Source organism: Colossoma macropomum, unplaced genomic scaffold (assembly GCF_904425465.1).
Source record: "Colossoma macropomum unplaced genomic scaffold, Colossoma_macropomum, whole genome shotgun sequence".
NCBI classification, from domain to species: domain Eukaryota; kingdom Metazoa; phylum Chordata; class Actinopteri; order Characiformes; family Serrasalmidae; genus Colossoma; species Colossoma macropomum.
Window position 1 is genome coordinate 29,906,860 of NW_023494785.1, and position 23,555 is coordinate 29,930,414.

Here is a 23,555-nt window from a genome sequence, read left to right on the forward strand (position 1 = left end):
CAATCGTCGGGAAGAGAGAGCCCTTTAGGAGGAGAGAAAGAGATTTATACCCTGACAGATACAAAGACAATTCGTCTTCATTCTGCCATTCACTGGCACTGAGGACATGCTGGTGCAGGAGCACTTTAGTCTGGCTTTTAATCGAGGCCCAGGCAAGCCTCTCAGCTCAAAACTGCTTGTGCTAGAGGGGCATTACAGCATTACGTTCACACGTTATTAAAAAAAAGAAATCTCCTATAGACATCACGTCAAAATCTCAAGATTCTGTTGTACCAAAAATATATATAGCCTACATTTACAGCGCTGTGCAAAAAAGTCCACCCTTCATTTATTTCATTTCCAGATACAAATACAATAAGTTATTCATTTTTTAGCATCAGAAACAAACAAAAAAAATCAATTTAACAGAAAATTACACAACCACTATAGTATCATATCTTTCAGTATTAGGCAAGTCTGTCCTTTTCCTTTATTATGGTTTATATTCTTTTCAGGAGACTTTTTTAAAGAAACCTGCATAGATAGTTTTTCACACTTCCAAATTTCTGTCTTAGAAGTTGGTGCATTTTTCTCGATCCCAGTAAAATAAATCACATTCATGATGTTGAGACTCTGAGATGGTCAGCCCACTGCTCTGGAAACACCAGCAGCTTCAATATTCCTCTATTTTTTTTTACAACGACTCAGTAACAACTTCTTGACCACTACACTCATTTCAGGCCCGTATGTATGTATATATGTATATATATATATTAATATATGTACACACATAGAGAGAGAGAGAGATTTTTTCCTTATTTTATTTTTTTCCCTTTCTTATGCAACCTTTACTGAAGGGCGAGCGGTCTCTGACTTTTGCACAGGACTGCGTGTATCTTCAGGCTACACATTAAGCTCAAACAGTTTGCCATTCTATTGCTTTTTCAGACTCTTTTAAACTGGTCAACATCAATACCTTCTTGATAATGAGAGTGACTGACATCGTGGCCTAGAGCTACAAAGAGTGCTGGCAGATTCTTTTGGCACCCATTTGAGAGCTGTAATGTATACGAGCCAGAAACACTGGCAAAACACACACTATGCAAAACTGGATGGGCTGGATGGCAGTTATGGCAGGCAGCCTTGAGATGTTTAAAGTAATTTTTGGCCAAAAACCTAATTTGTAAAATTTCACCGTTAACTCAAATGAAGTCAATCAGCCAAGACATATCTGGTGTCCAAAGATTGCTTCTTTAGTTTTACACCAGAGAGGGAGATGTTAACGTAGCTAACAAGTAATGGACTTCATATGCGATATGCAGCCCAAAATGGAGTTTTTGTGAAGTTTGATTAGAGGGAAAAGACAGTACGTGTGCGTCACCTTAAAATAATACAATCAAAAAATATAACTACAATGATTTTTCTTCAACATTTTACATACTGCACAACAGTAAATCAGATTAGACAGGACTAATTCAGTCCTATTTGTAATGAAACCTGCAGTTGCTTAGTGTTCTTTATGTACTGACCATATCCACAACTTCATCAGCACGTGAAGAAAAGTAAAGAAAAGCATACAAAAGTATAAAAAGCATATTGTGACATGACATAATGTATCACAATGTTACATATCAGTGTAACTTTATGCGTAAATCATCACTGTATGACATCATTTCAATAAAAAAGGACAAAAGATATGCAGTATAACCAGGCTGAATGGTGCCCTAGAGTCACACAATCTCAGAAACCACACAAGCAAATTGATTTTTGGCTGAATAATTGCTTTAAAAGTGCCACTGATAGACAAAACTGGAAATATAAACCAGTTATTATGAATGCTATAACTTCCTGTACAGGTCTGAGTTTTTGCACCTCACTATTACTCACACAGTATTGAAAAACATGACGTGATGCCACCTAGAAGAACATGTCCTGTGGTAGAGCCTGTTAGTGTGAGAATGACAAAAAGTTTTAGAAGAAACTGGAACTGATGGAGTGTAACAATATGAGAATGGAGAGAGAGAGAGGGAAAGCAAGTTATGAACAGAGATGAGCTGGCTGTCAGAAATTAAAGAAATTCTCATCACACTCCAGAGCAGAGCGCCTCATGCACAGCTCTACAGGCGTATTATCCCCAGTCACAGATGAGCGATGAGCTGCTACCACAAGAGGGACAAGTGAAGAAGTTAAAGTTCCCTTTTCTTCCTCCAACGACTATTTATGGCTGAAAATTAATAGCTTTCTTAATAGCGCACACAACACACACACATGAACACACTCAGTCATTTGCACGCACACACGCACGCCCTCACACACTCACACACACACACACACACACACACACCCGACCTGTGGCGGTCTTTTATTATCGGATGTAAAGAAGCGGCAGTAAAATTGCTTAATTAAAACATGAATTTTTAATCAGCCCTGAGGGTTCTGAGCAAGGCCAGTGAGATAGCAGGTTAACACTGGAACATCTTCAGCTTTTGAGAAAGAGAGAGAGAGAGAGAGAGAGAGAGAGAGAGAGAGACTGTCCATCCGGTACAGATAAGCACTCTGTTCATTTCTCTGTGCGCATTGCGAGTCTAAGCTGTGCTCCCCCCAGAATGCCCCTGGTGGCCAAACATGCACACAGCACCCACCCCCAGACTGAGCGGTGCCCCCGCAACCATTTTCAGCCTCCCACACTGAATAACATTTGAGTGTGTATGTGGGTGTGTTTGTGTATGTGTGTGAGGGGAACAGGAGGACACTAAAGCTAGAGCTAGCCTCAGGATTCTCGCCACTTAGCTCTTTAGGGACAGTCGTTTTAAATCACAAAGCAAAGGCAGAGTTTAGCCGCATCAGCCTGAGCCACATTCTCATTGCCCCGCAAAGACAAGGCACATTCATCATCTTTAATGTCTCTGCAAACATCTGACCAGAGCACACAAAAAGGGCCATCATCAGCTCCCACTCCCAATTCCCTTTATTCCTCCACATTCACTAGAGCTCAACTGATCAAGACTTGAATGAAAACTTCTTAACTATTCTGGAACAGAAACTTTACCATTTACAGTCCATATGAATCAGATTTTCCTTCCGTACTGAGCTATATGCTAACAGGAAGGGATTTAGAGCTAGCTTAATGCTTCACTATTTGCTTTGCTTATTGGTTAATATTCAGTGCCAAACCATTACTGTTAATGCTAGGCCTCCTGTTTGGACGATAAAAGTCAAAACTCAGGTCAAAAATGAGGAAAAACAACTCTATTATAACGCTAATATCTGCTAGCACACCTATGAGATTCTAACAGTATGTTAGTGCTAGGCTAACAGTAATTCACATTACTTTTTTGGCCATTCTAGATTAAACATAGTTTATTTGACGCTTTGAAGCTTGTAAAAGACTTATTGACATATTTCTTTACCTTGTAGTAGTTTTGCAGTCCTTCAGTGCAAAGCCTGGCATAGAGCTACCACAGTCTTCCATTTCTAACACTGAAATGCACTGGTCAGGCTACTACGGTTGGCACTGGTAGTGACCTTTTTACCATCGCAACATTGGTTCCCCCCATTGCAAATCAAAACATGATAGATGATTCCAGTCTTACTTTCAAATTACTTTAGTGGTTAATCTGAAACATCAGTTCAACTCCTTTAGTCCTAACCAATGAAAGTGCTACCTTGGCTGCATCTAACTACATACTACAGGAAAAACATACTGACTGGACAATTTTCCATTGTGTCACAAGATTTTAACCCTCTTGTTCCCAAAAAAATTAGTAGAGTAGTAGAGTAGTACTATACTATTTGCAAGATTAAATACAACAAGCATTTCGTAGAAATTATTAAGGCTTCTCTAGAAGCCTAGGTGATGAGGGTCCTCCACTGTTAATATTATTTTTTTCTCCCTGCCAGGACACGAGGTAATCAATACGGGTGGACAACCGTCACTACACATCGATCAAAGATAACGGGAACACCAGAATTCTGTCTTTTAAATGATATATGATGAGTGGTGCTTAATGTGACCAAGGACAAGAACTAACAAGGTTAAAGAGATCAACCTTGATTCATGTTGACTTTAATTACATCATTTTCTTCATCCCATGTAGCCCGCGACAAGAATTTGAAGGGACATATTATTTATGCCTATTCTGGTCTTTTATACGTGCTGTGCAGCTGACTGTCAGAGACTGAAGGAGGCAGCTATACCTATGTTATAGAATCTCACGTGTCTCTGATGTTGACTGAATAAAGAATGAAGGGTTTCTGATATGACGGGTAAGTCTTTATTGAATTCCTGAGTGTCCATTGGTCAGTTTTGCACAAAATGTAGACGGACACACAAATCCACCAGTGACTAAGACGCAGATGACATGTTTCTCAAACCTTCTTCATAGCCTCATAACTCTGAATGTGGGTCATGTACGATCTACCCATAAGGTGGAATCGAAAGGGCGACTCTACAGATTTAGTAAATGTTTAAACCATATTTCTGTGCTGTATTATTTCAAAGATAGAGAAATGTACACTATATGGACAAAAGTATTGGGACACCTACACATTACACCTACAGGAGCTTTTATGACATCCCATTCTAAATCCATAGTCATTAATATGGAGTTGGTCCCCCTTTGCAGCTATAACAGCTTCCACTCTTCTGGGAAGCTTTCTACAAGATTTTGGAGTGTCTGTGGGAATTGTTGCCCATTCATCCAGAAGAGCATTTGTGAGGTCAGACAGTGATGTTGGACGAGAGGGCCTGGATCGCAATCTCTGTTCTAGTTCATCCCAAAGGTGTTTGATGGGGTTGAGGTCAGGGCTCTGTGGAGGCCAGTCAAGTTTTTCCACACCAAACTCACCCAGACATGCTGTTATGAACCTTGCTTTGTGCACTGAGGCACAGTCATGCTGGAACAGAAAAGGGCCTTCCTCAAACTGTTCCCACAAAGTTGGAAGCATACAATTGTCCAAAATATCTTGGCAAGCTGAAGCATCCCTTCACTGGAACTAAAGGGTCTAGTCCAACCCCTGAAAAACAACCCCATAGCATTATCCTTCCTCCACCAGATTTTGCAGTTGGCACAATGCAGTCAAGCAGGTATCATTCTGCTGGCATTCGCCAAACCCAGACTCATCCATCAGACTGCCAGATAGAGAAGCTTGATTCGTCACTCTACAGAACACATTTCCACTGCTCCAGAGTCCAGTGGCAGCGTGCTTTACACCACTGCCAGTGTTTGTCTATCGAGACTGCAAGGCTATGTGCTTAATTTTATCCACCTGTTATCAGTGGTTGTGGCTGAAACACCTAAACTCAATAATTAGGAGGGATGTCCCAATACTTTTGTCCACATAGTGTATATGGAAACATTGAATTTGACACATGGGCTAATTCATGGACCCCAGAGGATTAAAGTATGTGATGGACAGATAACCAGGCCTGTTTGTTGTTTGCTGGCTGTTGTGATGTCATGAATAGCCTGAAGAGTGCAGCATGACAACCTCTGGTATATAATTATGGACCACCTGGCAACTGTGTTATTATGGAGCAATGTATGGATTTACATGTGTGATTGAACTTGTCCTTATCAATACAAACACAACTAATAAGTCTACCAGCTTTGCCGACCTGATATTTAATTAAATCAGACCTACATACAGCCTGTGGTAAGGGAATGACAAGGCTAAGGTTGGGCTGTAAAAAACAGAATAGTTAAATTATCGGTTCTGCTTGTAACTAATTTGTTTTTCATTCTGTCCTGCAATGGATGTGATTTTTTTTTGCATTACAGCACGAAACCATTTTGAAAAAGAATGAAGCAACTATGCACAAAAAAGGGGTATGTGTTCAGTGTAATATGATACAAGGCATTTTAATATTTTAGCGCGTTACTGGCAGGTTTTTCACAATACTGATAAATACACGGAACCTTAATACTGGACGATTTTATTGGCCAGGTGAAATATCAGTCGGGCCCTAATAATCACCGCTGACCACGCAAACCCCCATTTCCCCTATTGAGTCTCTCAAACGCAGGCCATAATCTGTCTCTGCTCTGAGCTTCCGTGCACAGAATGAGTCTCCTCGTCCTCCATGATGCCTCTGAGCAATGGGTCACACTCACACAACAGACAAATGCCTTTAGCATTTTAAAGAGGAGCGCGCTCACTCGTGCCCCCTTCTCACTCTTTCTCTTTCTGCAGCTGAGCAGTTCTGCTGCAGGCTTTTCAGGAGGGGTTTCTCTGATTTGGCTGGCAGAAGACAGACAGCCTTCCATTAATGCTCTCGTGGGTGAACACGTGGGGGAGGGAGGGGATGCAGGGTGGGTTGCCTGTATTGATACACAGCCCATCTAGCAAAAAAGTCATTGGTCATTTCATCTCCGCCTCAGCTCTCTCAGACCGCCTCTTCAAAAAAACGGGCTCTTATGGCTTTCTGCCCTTCGACACAATTAATCAATTGGATTTTTTCTCTCTTTTTTGCTCTTTTTCCTTTCTGTCTTTCTCTCACTTACATGAAGTAAAAGAATTATACCATATTTCACAATCTGAAGAATTATCCCTTAAGCTCAATTGTATGTCCACAAGGCCTAAGGCTGGCTTTACATGGTGAAACTTGGATGCAACTAGTTGCATGGTGTTAAGTGCATGCAACATAACTGCCATGCAACTTGACAGATCATCTATCTATCTATCTATCTATCCATCCATCCATCCATCCATCCATCCATCTATCTATCTATCTATCTACCTGTCTGTCTGTCTGTCTGTCTGTCTGTCTATCTAATTTTAAAGAGCTGTTATCATTACAGAAACATTAGCTTTGAGAAACTCATGTTTGTTGTCATGGCTCAAGCAATTACCAGCCTTGCATAAAGCTGATCAGGGTGATTTTCTTTTCAACCCCTCCCCCATCTTCTGTTTCATTTCCTTGTCAATTGACCCAGTAAAATCAATCACATGAAATGTGATCACATGATGAGTTATCAGCTTTTTGACCTCCTGTTTCACAAATTGGAGGCGTTTGGAAGTGTTAAGGCTGAGTTTGAAGCAGCTTTTGCTCCATGATGCTAGATTTCACTTAAGTTATGTAACGTTAAACCTCCTATAACACACTTGTAGCTAGTTTGAAACTCCACCTTACCACTTACAAGTCATTAAGTTGCAGAGCCTATTCATTAGGCAATTCAAGTGAACTTGTTTCTCCATGTGAAGTTGAGCCCTATTATTCAGAAACTACACGGAAACAGTTCAAAAAAGTAGTTATTATTAAATCACAGGTACCCTTGTGATAAAATCATGATGTAATTTACATATTGGAAAAAAAAACAGTTCCCTGTGCTCTTTGAAAGACATCTGGGGTGGTCGGGGGGGAGGGGTCGCTTTAATTTAGCTTTTGTATAGTGTATTTTAACCTTGAATTTCCTCAACTGTGAAGAAAGGCTTGTTTTTTTGGGTGTTGACTCTATATTTAAATGAGAAGACTCTCAATGGCTGACTGTCATTTTGTTGCTGTTTATAGTTCAAAAAAGGATGAATTAAAAATTTGACATAAGACACCATTTGATAGGGCACTCAAACATTTGCGTAAGACTATTTCCCACTCCTAGCTTAATAAAGCATGCAGAGAAAACCTATTAAAAGTGCAGTTTCTTATTCTATATTATGCCATATCAATATCATATTTGTGTTGATAAGTAGAAGACAACTTGTAACTTATTGTGTAACTCACAATGTAGTTAAATAATTAATGACATAATTCTTCTTGAATAGTGTAATACAATGACCGTGATAACTCTACTTCTAACAGTGTGTGGAATGGAAGTATCAGGCTGTCATAAAGGGTGAAGGGGTTAAAATAGCTTAATGCACTAAAAGGTAAAAGAAAAAGGAGGAAGAACAGAAGTCAGGCTGCTTCAGGAGGTCGCAGAGGGCAAAAATTCTCCAAGGGTTTGGCAGAACCATCAACTAAAGGATTGAGTTTCTGGCTTGCGTCCACTCTCTTAGGAGAAATCAGAGCATAGCGGCGGATTCAGTGACCAGCCGCACCTTCCCATCCCCAAATCCCCCGGCGCGACTGCATCCCTATCCTGTATCAGCGGCTGCGGCTGCCTGCCACAGAGATCCTCCCACCAGTGCACCTGATATCCCCCCGCTGAGCCTCCACGGGCAGCATGCGGCGCCAAGCAGCCAAGGTCACCCAGTTAGGACACATCAGCTGAAATCTAAAACCTCTATTTCTCTTCCCTCCTCCCCACTATCTATCACACTCCTTCTCTATCTCAGAGCACTTATTTGAGCACTCTGAGCACTTATTTCTCTGCACTTTCGATGGACAATGGCCAATGGACAATTTTCTTTCCAAACAAAAGAAGCCACTTTCAGCAAAGTAAGAATAAAGAAAAATCTTCATAATTTAAAGAACAATTTAACCAAACATGTGTCATCATGACTCCTTTAATGCTCTGCTCTTACAATAGCTTGCATCAAGAAAACAGATAATGCTAAGTGAACTTTAACTGTACATATTTTACTGATTTTAAGCTTTTAGTAATGGCCATGTGCACACACGTAAGAAATGTAGTGGTTACCTTTAGTGAATAACTGTACTATATCCATGGCCTTATACACAGTAATTAGATGTAAATTTCATATGTCTGGTTTATAAATTGTACTGTAGGTTATTTGACAACTCATAGTTCAACTCTAATGTGATCTGTGTGATATATGAAGCAGTACTGGGAGGAACATAAGGGTTAGACTGCTTGCAGAACCTTTCCTTTTACACCAATTAGTGAGCAAAGCTGTAATGTCTAGAACTGCTGCAGCGAAATGGCCTGGTTTTATATTTATTTAACATCTTAGTCATTCATTCATTCATTTTGTTTTATGTATTATGAGAGCAATTAAAAAAATATTGGAATCAGTTTGCTTGCATAAAATGGACCCGGTTGTTAAATTCAAAAACATTTTTAAAAATGTGTGCAGCGGCCCTTTTGGAGTCTGTTGCCTTGAAGCAACATTGTACGACAATGAGCCCTGAAGTGGTGAGATCTGGCTTGTGACTCCATTCTGTTTTTCCACAGTGTTGCTTCTAGGCAACAAACACATTTCTGCAAATTCTGAAAAATACTGAATGTTAAAAAAGAGTTTAAAAGCTCTGCCCACTAAGAGATAGTATGACTAAGTACATGCTTTTTATTGACTTACTCAAACTCTTGCCTTTATTGTTAACCCTATCATTGTCTTTAAATATGTATAATGTTATTGCAAAGTGGAGAAAATGTGTTTGTTGCCCTGAGGCAACACTGTGCAACAGAAGGTTAAAATTACTGTCTGATACTATTAGAAAATCTAGAAGCTAGCCAGTAGAAACAGCTGTCTTATCTTTGAGTGTAGAATGTAAACCTAACAGAGCTGTTCCTGAACAAAAGTCTAGTCTGTTGAGGAGAAGGTGGGGCTCTCTTCTCTTCAGCAAGATTTTTATCCAGTTATCAGTTTCTTACTAGCAGAATTAACTGCTTCAACACATCGCTTATTGAGTTTACGGTGGTGGAAAGCTGTTTCATGTGCTTGCACTGCAAAGCTCTTATTCACAGTCTAAGCCATGCAATCAGCTGTCAGAGACAGCACATGCATATGCGAATTACATACAAAGATACACATGGATAAAATGTGATGTATGTTTTGAATGGAATTAAGATTCTTCTCTTAAAGACATATGAGTAACAAGTAGTAGAAGTAATGAAATTCAGCAAAACAAAAATTAAAACTAAAGTTACACAACAATGATACACAAAAAGGTAATATGCACTACTGTAACATGGAAAACTCTATTTTTCATTGTAATCGAAAATCAGACATTTTTGTAAAATGAAAGTCATTACAAAATGTAAAAGTCTTTGCATTTTGATGGAAGATTATACGAAAACAAAAAACTGTCTGTTAACCTCTTTCTGCAGGCCCCCCTAGTAGACTTTCTGCAGAATGGAAATCATCTCTGATATTCTGAATCAATAAAATCAAATAATTTTTTTTCCTCTTTTTAACTCTTATCAGATTAATACGAACACTGTTGGCTCCCTGCGTGTGAAATGCTTTGATTGTGTTGAGCTGCTAGGGAGCAATGAGGTGTGAAATGGGAGGAGTTGCATATAACTGCCACATTAAGAAACATATAGTAAAACAAAAAATATTTCATAAAATTTGACTTGCTTGCTCACCTAAGAAGACAAAAATGTGTCTCTAGTTTTATAAATAATACTTATTTCCATCAAAAACATATTCAATCTATGTTGTTGAAGAAAAAAATGCATAGTTCAAAAAATTTTGTCAAGTGTAAATTTCATGGCTTCTGTGAAAAGAGAATATTATATGATGAATGGTGCTTAATATGACAGAGGACCAAGCAAAGGTGTTAGGATCTCATAGAATTAACAACAGACTTTGGGCAGAGGATCTGGTCCTATGCCCCTGTATTTTTTGACATTGTCATTCATTGTTGCTGATAGTTGAAACAAGGGATGCATAACGGACATTGTCTGTAATATCCTCACTCAATTCTAAAAACGGAAAAGAGACTGCTTTGCAATGTCACACTCCACTCAGCAGTGAAATATTAATAACTAAACCTACAAACTTTCCTCCGTTGCTTCCTTTGCATGAGCATCTTTCTAAAGGCAAATGGAGGTGGGTAGAGTAAGTGAAACTGACATGTACATCAACACTTTAATGACCATTGTGACGTTACAGAGGAAGCAGCGTAGCTATTAAAAGCTGACAACTCACCGCTGGTGTCTGTGTCAGAAGGTGGCACTTTCACAGTGGGCAGACAGTTCTCCAGGTAGACTCCATCTCTGTAGCATCCATTTTCCTCTTTGTCAAGCGGAGGAGGGTCCCAGCATTGGCAGGGAGTCTGCATTATGCCGCAGGGCCGGCTGGATGTGCTGTAGGTCAGGCAGTCCTCCAGCCACTGGCACAGCATCTGGCAGGCAGCCATGCTGGGGTTCCGTTTTCCCACCACCAAATACTCCACCTTAAACTCCCCGTTCCCCTCCCCTCGGCCCGAACCCACTTTGGGAGGCCCCTTCCGGATCTGAAGGAACTGCTTCCCTGCTTCCAAGAAGGCCATGCGAGTGGAGGCATCACACAGCTTGACCACCTCATCAAAGCTCTCCATGCCCAGGTAGGTGCGGGTGGTCTCCAGGAAGGAGTCATACTGGAAGGTGCGGTGCTGCCGGGGCACACAGTCCTCCGTAGGTTTGGTGACCTTGATGAAAATAGTGTAGCGCCTCGGATCCGGGTTCTGCAGGGTCCACGAACAGGGTGTGCTAGGAAAGACGAAGGAGGAGAAGAAGAAGCCAAAAAAGCGGTTCTGGACCAGCGTGGAGCATGTGTCGGACTCCGGGCCAGAGGGGGCAGCTTTGAGCCCTTCCAACCGCAGCAGCAGCAAAAGAGGAAGGAGAAGTTGGAGCGAAGATGGACAGGCCCTTACGATGCTGGATACCATGGTCATGAAGGCTAATCCGAATAAAAAGAAAGAGCAGCCTCTGGTTGCGTCGTTCTCCGCTTCTTCTGGGTTTGAGGTCAACTGCCTCTTCCTTCTGATAAGAGGAGCTTTTCTGAAGCCTGCTGAACTTCTGGCTCAGGACGAGAGAGGGCTTTGAGTCATTGATCCAGATGGATGTCCATGACACCTCAGGCCCTCAGATGGATCTGTAGGATCAAAGCATACAAGAGAAACCCCATAAGCCAGGCAAGAAAGCCACAGAAAAGACAGGATAAAGACAAAAACCTGAAACATCACACTGACAGGGGTGTAGGCAGCGACATGTATTACACCTTATGTTAACAGCAAGTGAGGCAACAGCAACAAAATTGGAATGGTCTCATTATAATCAACAAAGTTGTCTGCATGCAATGCAATGTAACATTTTTGATGGACACCGTGTTTCTATGGTTTACATCTCACGTTGCATCATGCGGATGTTCTACCTCAACAAAAACACTGCAGTTAAGCCTTTCGTCAAAACACTAGCCAAAACTGGATGAGGACAAATTAATCCATGGAGAAAAGAGAGCTGTATGACCATTCCTTTCATTTTTAAGGACATATATATTGGGAAGTGTGGGAAGAGTGCTGGAAGTTTCCTGATCTTAAAAAATCATAATAAAAAAAAACAACAAAATGTCCATTAACTACATTTACATGCACACGAGTGGTTCAAAATTAGGCTGACTAAGACTGCTAGGCTACATACGCTATGATCATGTAAACAGCACAGTTCAGTTGTCATGGTCCAACTAACATCTTAGCCCTCAGCCTGACCTAAGCTTAGCCTGATCAAAACACATAGTCCAGGCCGATATTGGCTAGACTATTTGAGATAGATTTGGACCGTAAACACTTAAGTTGCTCCACTGATTCTTGCTTGGAGCTTTCATGACATTTTGTGGCTTTCACAGCAGTATCACACATGTAATCACTTCTTGACACCAAAACAAGTATGACAAAAGGCAAAAGGCCTTTGCAGAGAGGAAGAGACATCCCTCATGTTAAAGGTTTTGTCAGAAAGAGATATCTTTTTTGGATATTTCTAGTTTCTTAGGCTGTTTTCACACTTTGTTTGTTTGTGTGAAGTTCACACTAGAGTTTGGATTTTTGTGACATTGTATCTTTTTCATTTGGTTTGGTTGGTTTCACACTGCAACAGCTGAAACACACGAAATTACAGAGTGTTTTTTGATTGGTCACAAATTTGACAATGAAGGCAAGCCCTCTGTTACATTAACGTTTTCCTCTTTTGGTGCCCGAAATGACCTATTTTTTATTTTAGCTTTCACGGTCACAGTATAAGATCCATGTGTATCCCTCAAATATATTTATGATAAAATGCACAATCCTACCTATTAAAGGACATGAAAATTGAGGTGCTTGATGTTTAGGTGTATCACAATCAGGGTAATAAAAATGAACCTTATGTCTCTACGTCTACGATCGATTGGTTTAATTATGCATCAATTTGAATTTAATCCAATCCAGTGGCTAATGCCTGGTTCTGTGGACCATGTGACAAAATCAAATGCTTTGCTATTGCTCATGTGGCGTTATTAGCTGCAGTTAGCAGTCAGATTATGTGGACAGTACAGTACTGATGTGCACTGATAAAAGCATGACGTTGATGCATTGTAAAAAAAGCATTGCCACCAGCTGCAGACTGACAGAGACCCATGATTTTTGGGGGACCACAGGCAGAATGTTCACATCTGTTGAAAAGGTTTGATTGGTCCGTACCAAACATGGTACGTGAGAAAGCACCTTTAGACTGACTGAGAACTTAGTCATGCTATTGTGTGCATGTAAATGTAATTACTGAGGATCAGACACACTTTCAGCTGTCAGCTCATAGGTTCAAAGTTTGTGTAGGTTACGCTTCATGCGTAGATTTGACATTTCCAATGTAGACATCCTGAAGGCTTTGCAACACCATACTACATTTGGAAACTCGCTTCCTGTCGGCTCAAGGTGTTAGCGGCCACAATAAAGTAAGCATGACTGATATGAGACATACTATTGCTTGGGCCAGCAATGGAATTTTACAGTATATCTGCTGCTTGAGAAAAAAAAAAAACAACAACTCATTTCCTGTCAGGCAGCCACTTTCTACAAAATGTCACCCTCTCTCTCGTATTTCATCCGCGAGCCTGATAATTCATCCAATTATAGGGCAATTAATTACAAAAATGTGAACACCTGCAGTCATTCATTACTCCAGTGAATTTGCTGCTTGGCAAAATGATCAATAGCCTCAATCTTACTGAATCATTAAGCTAAAAGCAAATGTACTGGCTCTCCACGCCTGCGTGCCACCCCTTCCACTGACAATTCAATAACTCTAACAGCATATACTGACCATGATGGCTACCAACAAAGTGAGGCAGGCGGACATATTGCAGGCCGCGCTAGCAGCCAACGGTACAGAGAAAAGGGGCCAGACAGCAGGCACCCAAGGAGCCACTGCCATCGGACACCATGTGGGCTTCCATTCCGGATTAATCAGCCTTATCTAAAAGCTTTACTCTCCCTCCTCGCTCACTCAGTGTGTGCAGAGATGACTGGAACGGCGATAAGCGGAGAGAAGAGAAGGATCTGCATTATGCAGCTTTGAAGACACTAAAAAAGAGCATTGTGGGGAAGGATAAAGAGAGATGAGAAGACTCACATAGAGTGATGTGTTCTTTGTTGCGCAATTGAGTTTATCAATGTACATTATAAATCGTTTGACAAGTGGGATTACTTGGCAGTCAACTATGGGGTGTAATGAGGTGAAATTTAGCATATATGCTGGGGGAAGGAACAATTTATAAGGCTGTTTCGATCCCAACCGACAGATCGGTATTAAAGCAAATCAAAGCACATTTTAATGGATGGCGATTGTGATGCTTTGTTGAAGCTATTTTACCCCACTGGGTTTTATTTGCACCACTGTCTTCAAATCTGGACCTTGAATCCAGTTTTTACAGTTTTATATGTTTTTCTTTATACTTTTTTTAATATAGCAAATGCACAAATACATGAACATCACAGTTGAGCGCTGTACAAATAAAATGTCCAGTCTACTATTTGTTTTGCTGAAACCATGAGAAAACAACCAATTGTGTCTTAGGTAGGCTAACTGATGCATAAGTTGAAGATGCACATTTAATTGCTTTTTGAAACTAACTGTAATCGAGAAATGATGAGTTTATCCAGAACTCTGCCATTACACAGCCTAACTTTGCCTATGTGTCTTCACACATGGGCAGCGTCTCAATCCGCTTACTACAATACTAAAGAGTATGTTCTAAATAGTAATACCCTTGATGGTGCACTAATTTGACGTGCTATTCAGTACGCCATGTGCATTTTGAGATGCAGCCGCAGAATGCACCCGGCCCCCAGCTGAAAGTCTAAGCAAACGCATCTCTACACTATAAGAGTATAAGAGAGAGTGACAGAGTGTAAGAGATATAGACAGAGAGAGCAGCGTAATGACAGGACTAGAATGGCACTTTAACTACTTCAACTGATGGAATGCATTTACAGTGAGACTCCACCAGTCCAAAAGCAGACTGTCTACCTGGCAACCTTTCTCAACTACAACTTGCACCCTAGAGTCTCAAGACTCAACATGTGTGAATTAGCTAGTGACCACCCCTGTAGGATCGTGATCTGGGGCAAAAAATCTTGACCGCCATATCACTAACAATTATGTTTTGTCAGCATGCAAGCAATGATTTTTTTAATGTGGTGACAAAACAAGGTCCTAAAATCAGAGCTTGAGCCACTCCCAAGATAAATACGAAGCTAGCCCTGAGTGCCAGCCGTGCAGCACTGAACCCAGCCATCCATGAGCACTGTTTCACTGCAGGAGTCACTGCACTGTGTGATCCGCTTCCTGCGAGCACAGGCTGATTTCCAGCAGCACAGACCCAGCATGTTGGTGTGGGGGGGGAATCTGGGGGTGGGCTGGGGAGAGATGCAGTGTTGGTGGATGTGGCTGAGCATTAGCATTGCTGTTTGGCTTGCTTCATTTCATTAGAGGCCATGTTTCCCAGGGAGCTATAATAAAGCGCAGAATGTAAAACACCTCAGCACTGCTGGCACTACAGCATGACTTAGAACACTCATCCCCACAAACACACACACACCCGCACACTGCCACGCATCTGCCTAGTCGTGCCTGAGCTGTGCTCTGAGTGTTCAGTGTGGAGGCTCCTGGGTAAATGAGTGGGAGAAGGAAGAAAACCACCTCGCTCTTTGCACACACAGCACAGTATAATAAATAGACACTTCATAACACTACAGCTGCAGCTAGCGTTTTTAAGCCTGGGCATGGGTTAGCATTCTCTGTAGCTCTAGGCATTCATAAGAGAAGATTTAAGCCCTTCGCCCTCAGTCAAATGCGTCAACACAAACATTTAACTGCCTTTAATGTGATGCTCTGTATCTATTCTTATAGCCTCTCCAGTCCTGTGAAGGTTGCCTTCTCAATATGTACTGAGTGAGCTCTCAGCAGAGCCTATAATGGATATGGTTTTATGCTCTTATGCTAGTCGTTGTATAGACCACCAGTTCTTCAACTTTATTACAGCGATACATGCTGAACTGGTAAACATCACAATGAACATCACGAGCAAAATAAAGTACTGTATGTATACACAGTCATGTGCAAAAGTTTGGGCACCCCTGGTCAAATGAAATTTTGACATATGGCACATTTTATATATGTATGTTTAATTACTTAAGTTGACCTGGGATTGTTCAAACATTTGCATGTGTCTGTAAAGTGTGGATTAAGATACTTTGCTATAATTTTACAGCTTTAAAGTCACAGTAACTATTGTAAACTAGACATATAATCATAATGGTGGCAGAGGTCCATTATCATAATGGTGGCAGATTATAGTAATCACAGTGAAAGTCCTTTACTGTACACAACTACAGGTCATGTTTGCAGTTGGCAATATACTCACTAGTGAAACTACTATGATGCACTTGCATCAGGGCCTGATATCCAGAAAGCATGGGCAGTGCTACACCAACCTATAGGGAGCATAGATAAATACACTCTTCATGTAACTATAAACCACCCACTTTAAGTACACTCAACAAGTAACTATAGCACTACCCACAACAGCAACCTATTGATTTGCCAACTCCACCTCTTACATGTATCTCATCAAAGCTTCACAAATCTAGTTCATGGTTGTTCTCTCACTTTTCTGGTATCTCTAATGCATTTACATACACATTAAATCATTTTTTGTTTGTTTGTTTCATGAAATATTACATTTTATGTTGTTGTTGAAAGAATGTCCTTACTTTTCCCATTTGCTTTTGTAGAGATTTCTAGGACTACTGGAACAATTCACTTTAAAAGTAATTGTACAGTAAACTGTCAAGCATAGATATCAGCTCCCTGAAATGCACAGTGAAGCGCAATAAAAGAAAGGGACCTATATAGTAACAAAGGTTGTATGACTTTCATATACACATAACACTGGAACCCATTTTAGTGTTATATAGAACCATTTTAAAAGAATGATACACAACAGGTTTTCCAACATAAAGAAGAAGCCTTCAACCTCCTTCTGCAGGTCCCCTAGTGGTCATTCCATTTAGAAATTCTTAATTAATATAACCAAAAGAAATATTTCTCCCCATAACTCTGTTACCAGATTAACTAGGACACTGTTAGCTCTCTGTGTGCATGAAATGTTGTGACTCTGTGTTGAGCTGCTAGTCAGCAATGAGGGGTGAAAGGGGAGAAGTGACAAAGATGATTCCTTGATAAAACAATACAAAAAAAAATCAGCATTTCTTACACTTTTCTTTATGCATTTACATGATTATCTGAGTCGTCACAGTTCTATATATAATCATTGCAACCCTCAAGGAATTGGAATCTCTGTCTTTTGACTCTCTCTTCTTCAAGCTGCTGCAACTCATTTGTGTGTTCTGGTTCAAATTGAAATGGCTCTATGACATTTTGGAAACACACCTCCTCATGTCCTCTGCATACTCTGCCATCTTCCAAAATAATTAAGAAGAAAACTGTAAAAATAAACTGTAAACTAATGCTGCTGCTGGTATTAGCCGTGTTGAACAGCTGCAGCTACAGGCTGGTAACAACAAAAGCATGTTAGCTCATGTGCATTGATCTCAGTTGAGAATGCGGTTTTGAGAGGAAACACAGAAGTAATCCTGGAGTAAAAATTTATACCAAAAATACGTTTTAGGCCAAAACTTTACAACAAAACTATCACAAAAGAATGTCTCAGATATCAAACCAGGCATTCATAACCACTTTGTGTAATAACTTACCGGGTTGTAGCTTTTAGAGCCAATAAATGCTTTGGACGTCTGTTTCCTAGAACTATGGTGAACAATTCTGATTCTGTAAATTTCTCCTGATTTTGTTTACATCTAAAGCACTGAATGTTAATTTTGCAAAATCTGTGGAGTTCCCCTTTAAGAGTGTACCATAATTTAATAAACAGTATTAATAAATGTTTATAGCAAAATTACAGCAGTCATTCACAGTATAACCTTTAGAACAAGGATAAAAATTAGGAAAATAATTGCTGATTAACATAAACTAACAAAACTAGTAAGAATGATGGGAAGCTCAACCCCCAACGCTACAATATACACTATTTAACTAAATATACACTGTTTAACTAAAACTACTGAATTGAGTTTAATGTTTGGCCTTATTACATTATGGCCATATTAAATATTATTGGTTATCAGAATTGTCAGCTCCTTAAAATGAGTATCGGTGACAAACTTTTAACACAGTTCAAGCTCTAGCTCTCAGTACTGCATGATGCTGGCCTAATAGAGAAACAAGGGTGTTTATTGATCAGGAGTGGTTCAGTAACAGCAGACAAAGTGCATCTATTCACTTACTTTCAGCCTCTTCTACCTGCATTGTGCTAAACTGTTAGAGTGGCACAAAGTTCTCAAAGCTCTTTTACTGCCAGATTAATGGGCCACATCAGGCTGGGGGAAAAAACATGACATGTAAAATATCTGATTGTTTTGGCACTAAAAGTCATTAGTATGAACAGAGAAAGGCACTTTACATGTTAAGTGGTTCATTATTCTATCACAGGGTTCTTGAGCACACTTCTCGAGGACACTGAGAGTCAGCCCACACATTTGATTTATTCTGTCTCCTAATGAAATGGACACTGGTGTGTCTACATCACGCTCAGATGTGTTGGCAGCTGGAACAGCACAGAAATGCCGACTGGCTGAAGGTCCTTGAGCGCTGAATTGATGACCTCTGTTCTTACAGAAGTTAACTGCATATGTACCAAACTGAAGCTGTGACACTGCAGTGCCAGGAAATGGCAGGTTGAGTCATGCACATTTGAAGTGTTCACATTTTCTTAGTCACCACAGCTCTCTACAGTCTCTTTAGCAATCGCTCCGTCACTGTAGAGAGGTGGTGCTCTTCACCTGCCTCTGCATTCACAGTGATGACTGAATGTCTGCGTGAATGTGAGGTTTATGAGGTGAAAATATGTAAGAAGTCTCTTAAGCAGTACTGTGAAGAAGTCATTTATTTCATTTCCAATGAAAAAAGCCGTTGGGCGTAAAAAAATATTTAACAGAAAATTATACAGAACCTTCAACAACTAAATATAATATCAGTTTTTCAGTGTGTAGTGTGTCCACTCTTTCCTGAAAAGAATAGAAGCTGCATTAAAAGCAGACTCACTTTCTGTTCTTGAACAAATCTGAAAAGTTCAGTCTTAGAAGTTGCATTTTATGCCTTTTATGGTCCAAGTATGTTCCCAAACACATTCAATGTTGAGGTCTGGACTCTGGGGTGGTCAGTCTATCATTTTTTTTATCGGTTTATTTACTTTAGTAATATCTCCTTGACAGCTACACTTCCTTTCAGGCCCATAGTGTTGTCATCTCAATTTTGGTAGTCTACCAAATCTTGCATGGTTGTTATGAGTCCCATTTTCTCTCCATCTTTTAATCACTGTTTGAATTCCAGTTTTGGAAACTCACTTATTTTTAGATGCTAAGCACCTCATAGACCTGGCTTCTCTCTCTGTTTCTCTCTCTACCTCTCTCTCACTCCCTCACATTTGTTAATAAGAATGTTCACAGGGGGAGCTACTGGCACTCTAGTAACTCAAGTGAAAACAACCCTGTATTAGCTGAAATGGGTCTACTGAGCATTATGGACATGTGAGAACTACATGCTTTCTAGGACTTTTGGGGTCCTATATGCTGCTTCGCATCAGTGGCACTCTGTGTCCCTGTTCTTTGACTTTCTCCTTCCTTATGCAAGTGGATTATCTCATATCTAATCTCCTCCGAAATATCTCCCGAAAAAGAAATAATTTGTACTTAATAGAGTTAAATAAATGAAGGGTGGTCTCTGATTTTTGCACAGCATTGTATTCCATCTCTGCCATAGGAAAATACTCCTAATGTAGCTTAAAATAGAAACTGCAAGCATCTGCTGTTCAAAAATTCTATTGGTCATTCATTACACTGCAAAAATCTGAAGGGTAACTGGCTTTTTCAAGTCATATAAAATTGTAAAAAATTACAGTGATAGTAACAGTAACAGTAACAGTAACAGCTTCATTCAAGTAGTTTTAAGCTTCATTCAAGTGCAGCTTCATTCAAGTAGTTTTAAGCCTAAAGGAAAGCAATAAACTAGTTTAATTTCTTTGTTCTAACTGGTTTAGGAACGTTCTGTTGAGGTTAGAACAGAAGAATGGAAACATTCAAAAAGCTGTTCTGCTCAGAGTGAATCAGTTGTTTTTATATTCCATCTCTTAGAGATGTTACAATAGGCTTGCATTTCACCTTCATTAGGCCAGTAGGGCTGAAAGGAGAACTAGCTGTGCTGCAGACCAGAGCATTTGTCCATAGTGTGTTTCTGCATTCTTTTCATCCTGTAGCTGGAAAAGCAAGTCACCTGCTGAATCCCCAATGGTGCCTTCTGTAGGCTTTCAGGTCAAAAACGACCGCAATCAAATCAACATGTGGGGAGAGCATGGGGAGATACGAGAGAGAGAGAGAGAGAGAGAGAGAGAGAGAGAGAGAGAGAGAGAGGGAGAGCAAGAGGAAAGAAAGAAAGAAAGAAAGAAAAAGAAAGAAAGAAAGAAAGAGAAAAGGGGCAAGACAGAGTATGAGGGTGTTAGATGGATGAAGAGAGAGAGAGAGAGAGACACAGAAAGAGTGGGAGAGACAGATAGAGAGAGGGAGAGAAAGAAATTATGAGAGACAGAAAGAAAAAGAATGTGAGTAAGAGAGTAAAGAAAGAATGAGAGAGCTAGAGTGACAAAAATAGAAAAAAGAAAGGAAAAGACATAAGACAGAGCGAGAGAAAGAGAGAAAAGAACGAGAAAGAAAGAAAGAAAGAAAGAAAGACAAGGGTTGAGATAGCAAGAAACAAGGTTGAGATAGCAAATGAGTGTTAGATAAATAAAGAGAAATAAAGAAAAAGAGGGTGAGAGGGAGAGAAAGAGAGATGGTATGAGAGACAGAGAGGTAAAAAGTGTGAGGGAGAGAAAGAAAGAGAGAGAAAGAGGCAGACAGAGAGAGAGAGAGAGAGAGGAAACAAAAAAGAAGAGAAAGACACAAGAAGACAGGGAGAAAGAAAGAAAGAAAGAAAGAAAGAAAGAAAGGTGGAGAGAACAAATGAATAAGAGAAAAGGAAATAAAAAACAGGAGAGAGAGAGAAACAGAGACAGAAAAGTGTGAGAGAGAAAAAGAATGTGAGACAGAAAAGAAAGAAAGAAAGAAAGAAAGAAAGAAAGAAAGAAAAGGAGGGAGAGAATGAGAATGAGAGAGAGTATTATAGAGAGAAAAGAGAGAGAGATTGCAGTAAGAATGTAAAGCACACCACACCTGCCGGTTGTTTCGTTTCCATGCTCTCTCTCATTCATCATCCTCCTTTCTTTAGTTCATCCCATCCTTTTTTCTCTCTCAAAATTAAAGAGCTCCAATGACAACTCAGAGCGAACAAGGTTATTTGAACAAGCAGAAAGCAACGAGCCGCACGGCCTCTTTCAAGACAATTCGCATTCTCCTCTATCTGCGCTCTAATGTCTATGACAACCTGCGCGGGAGGCCTCACGCGGCTGCGGAATTAAAGAGATAATTATCTGTCTCTGGTGATGAATGTGTTTACTGTGCTAAATGCCAGGGCTTTTTCATCAACTCAGAAACTACTCATCTCCCTCCCAGGCAAAATGCATTACGATACGCCACTAAACGCTGCATGTCAGAGATTTCTGATCCTTAATTTTCAAAAAGTCATGAACTCAGAGAGGCTACTTTCACCTCAACAGAGTGTGAATCACAGCTGACTCTCAGAGTGTAATGGTGGATGTAAAGGTTGTCAGGTGGGCTGTAAAATGAAGGTCTATTTGAAGGACATTTTAGCGTTCACTGCTTTTTACTCCTTTTGCTGAACAATTTTAAATGCTTTTTAAAACAAAGTACTTACTCAGGAAGTCAGGCAACTTACTCAGAGTTCTCACATCAGAGATTAGAGGAACATGTGCTCTGATGACTACAGCACAGCAGATAATCTCTCTTTTACACAGCTATGAAAAAATTTAGAAAATACATACTGACCAGAGGCTCTCAATCCTGGTCCTGGAGTATCATCGTCCTGCATGTTGTCATGTTTTTAATGTTTTCCTTGCCTTATTAAACTTGAGGGGTGTCGTGCTTAAAAAGACAATTTTGGACATAAAATCCAACATACAGTCTGGTCCAAATTTAGAGACCACTCTTCCTTTGCTTTATTTCCAGTCAAAATGGCCAATAAGTACAAGTTAATCATTTCTCAGGAGCTGTTTCTGAGAATAATAGATATAAAATAATCGGTTTGCATAAGAAAAGTGAAAGTTAAAGGGAAAAGAGTGAAAAAAAAACAGGAGTTTCCAAAACAGGAGTTTAAAAAAAATAAAGATACAGAGAAAATGGGACTCCTAATAACCACACAAGACCTGGCAGACCACCAAAACTGACCCTATCAGATTAACAGCACTTAAAGCTTTCATCTTTGAGAGAAAATCAAGCTCCACTCTTGCTTCAGATCTGAAACAACCCACAGGTGTTTCTATCCACCAGCTCAACTCAAAATGATTAAATATCACTGAATGTGTGAACCTTAACATCACTGAATGTGTGAACCAACTTCTAACACTGAACTTTGGAAGTGTGGAAAATACCTCGGCAGTTTTCTTTGTAAAACTGAAGGCAAGTCTCTCGAAAAGAATGGAAGCTGTATTAAAAGTAAAAAAGGACACACTAAATACTGAAAGGTTTATATTTAGTCATTGTTTTGTTTACTTTTCTGTGAAATGTGTTGTTTTTTTCTTGTTTCTGAAAATGTAACAATTTGTACTTAATGGCAGTTTTAACTTTCAAGAGTACCACTGCGTGAAGGGTAACACAGTGGTACTCAACCAGGGTGCAGATAGTTCTGGATTCTACCATGCCAAACCACACTGTCCAGTGGAAAAGTGTTTGATTTTTTAATAGTTGTCCCTCCCCTCCAAAAGTAATGCTAGAGTGTATTATCTTAAAAGAAGATGAAAAACTGAACGTGCACATTTTCACATATTTTTGGACTGCCCTGATGTTCTGACAGAGTGATTCACAGATATAAGTTTAACGGAAGGTAGTTTAGATTTATTGGGTACAAAAAGGATATCCTGAAGTCACAGCAGTTTAATGAATGCTGCTTCAATTTTTCTCCAGGGGTCAGACATTCATCATTTATCTGGAAGACTCGGTATTATTCCTTAGGAACATGTAAAAACGAACAAATAAAAACATAAGAGTGCAACAAAAATAATAGAAAGCAAACAATTAGGAGACTGAAGGAAATTCATGCTGTGCACAGCCAAGCTTAGCCATCTAGTTCCAATCGCGATAATATTAATGCCTGGGTAAATGAAATCTGCCTCATGGACGTGAGAGGAATGTCCAAAGAGAATGTTACCGATGTGCAAGTATTCATGGGAATGAGGACAGATTTATTCCTCTC

The 23,555-nt window shown here is 40.0% G+C and overlaps 1 protein-coding gene across 1 annotated transcript in view; it reads right to left on the minus strand.

Annotated features, from left to right (window-relative positions):
- Positions 1 to 23,555, minus strand: part of adgrb1a (adhesion G protein-coupled receptor B1a) — a 158,034-nt gene that overhangs the window by 106,760 nt on the left and 27,719 nt on the right. The window contains 1 exon segment of the mRNA XM_036590196.1: positions 10,756 to 11,682. Coding sequence (XP_036446089.1) covers positions 10,756 to 11,482 — 727 coding nt within the window. The 5' untranslated portion in view covers positions 11,483 to 11,682.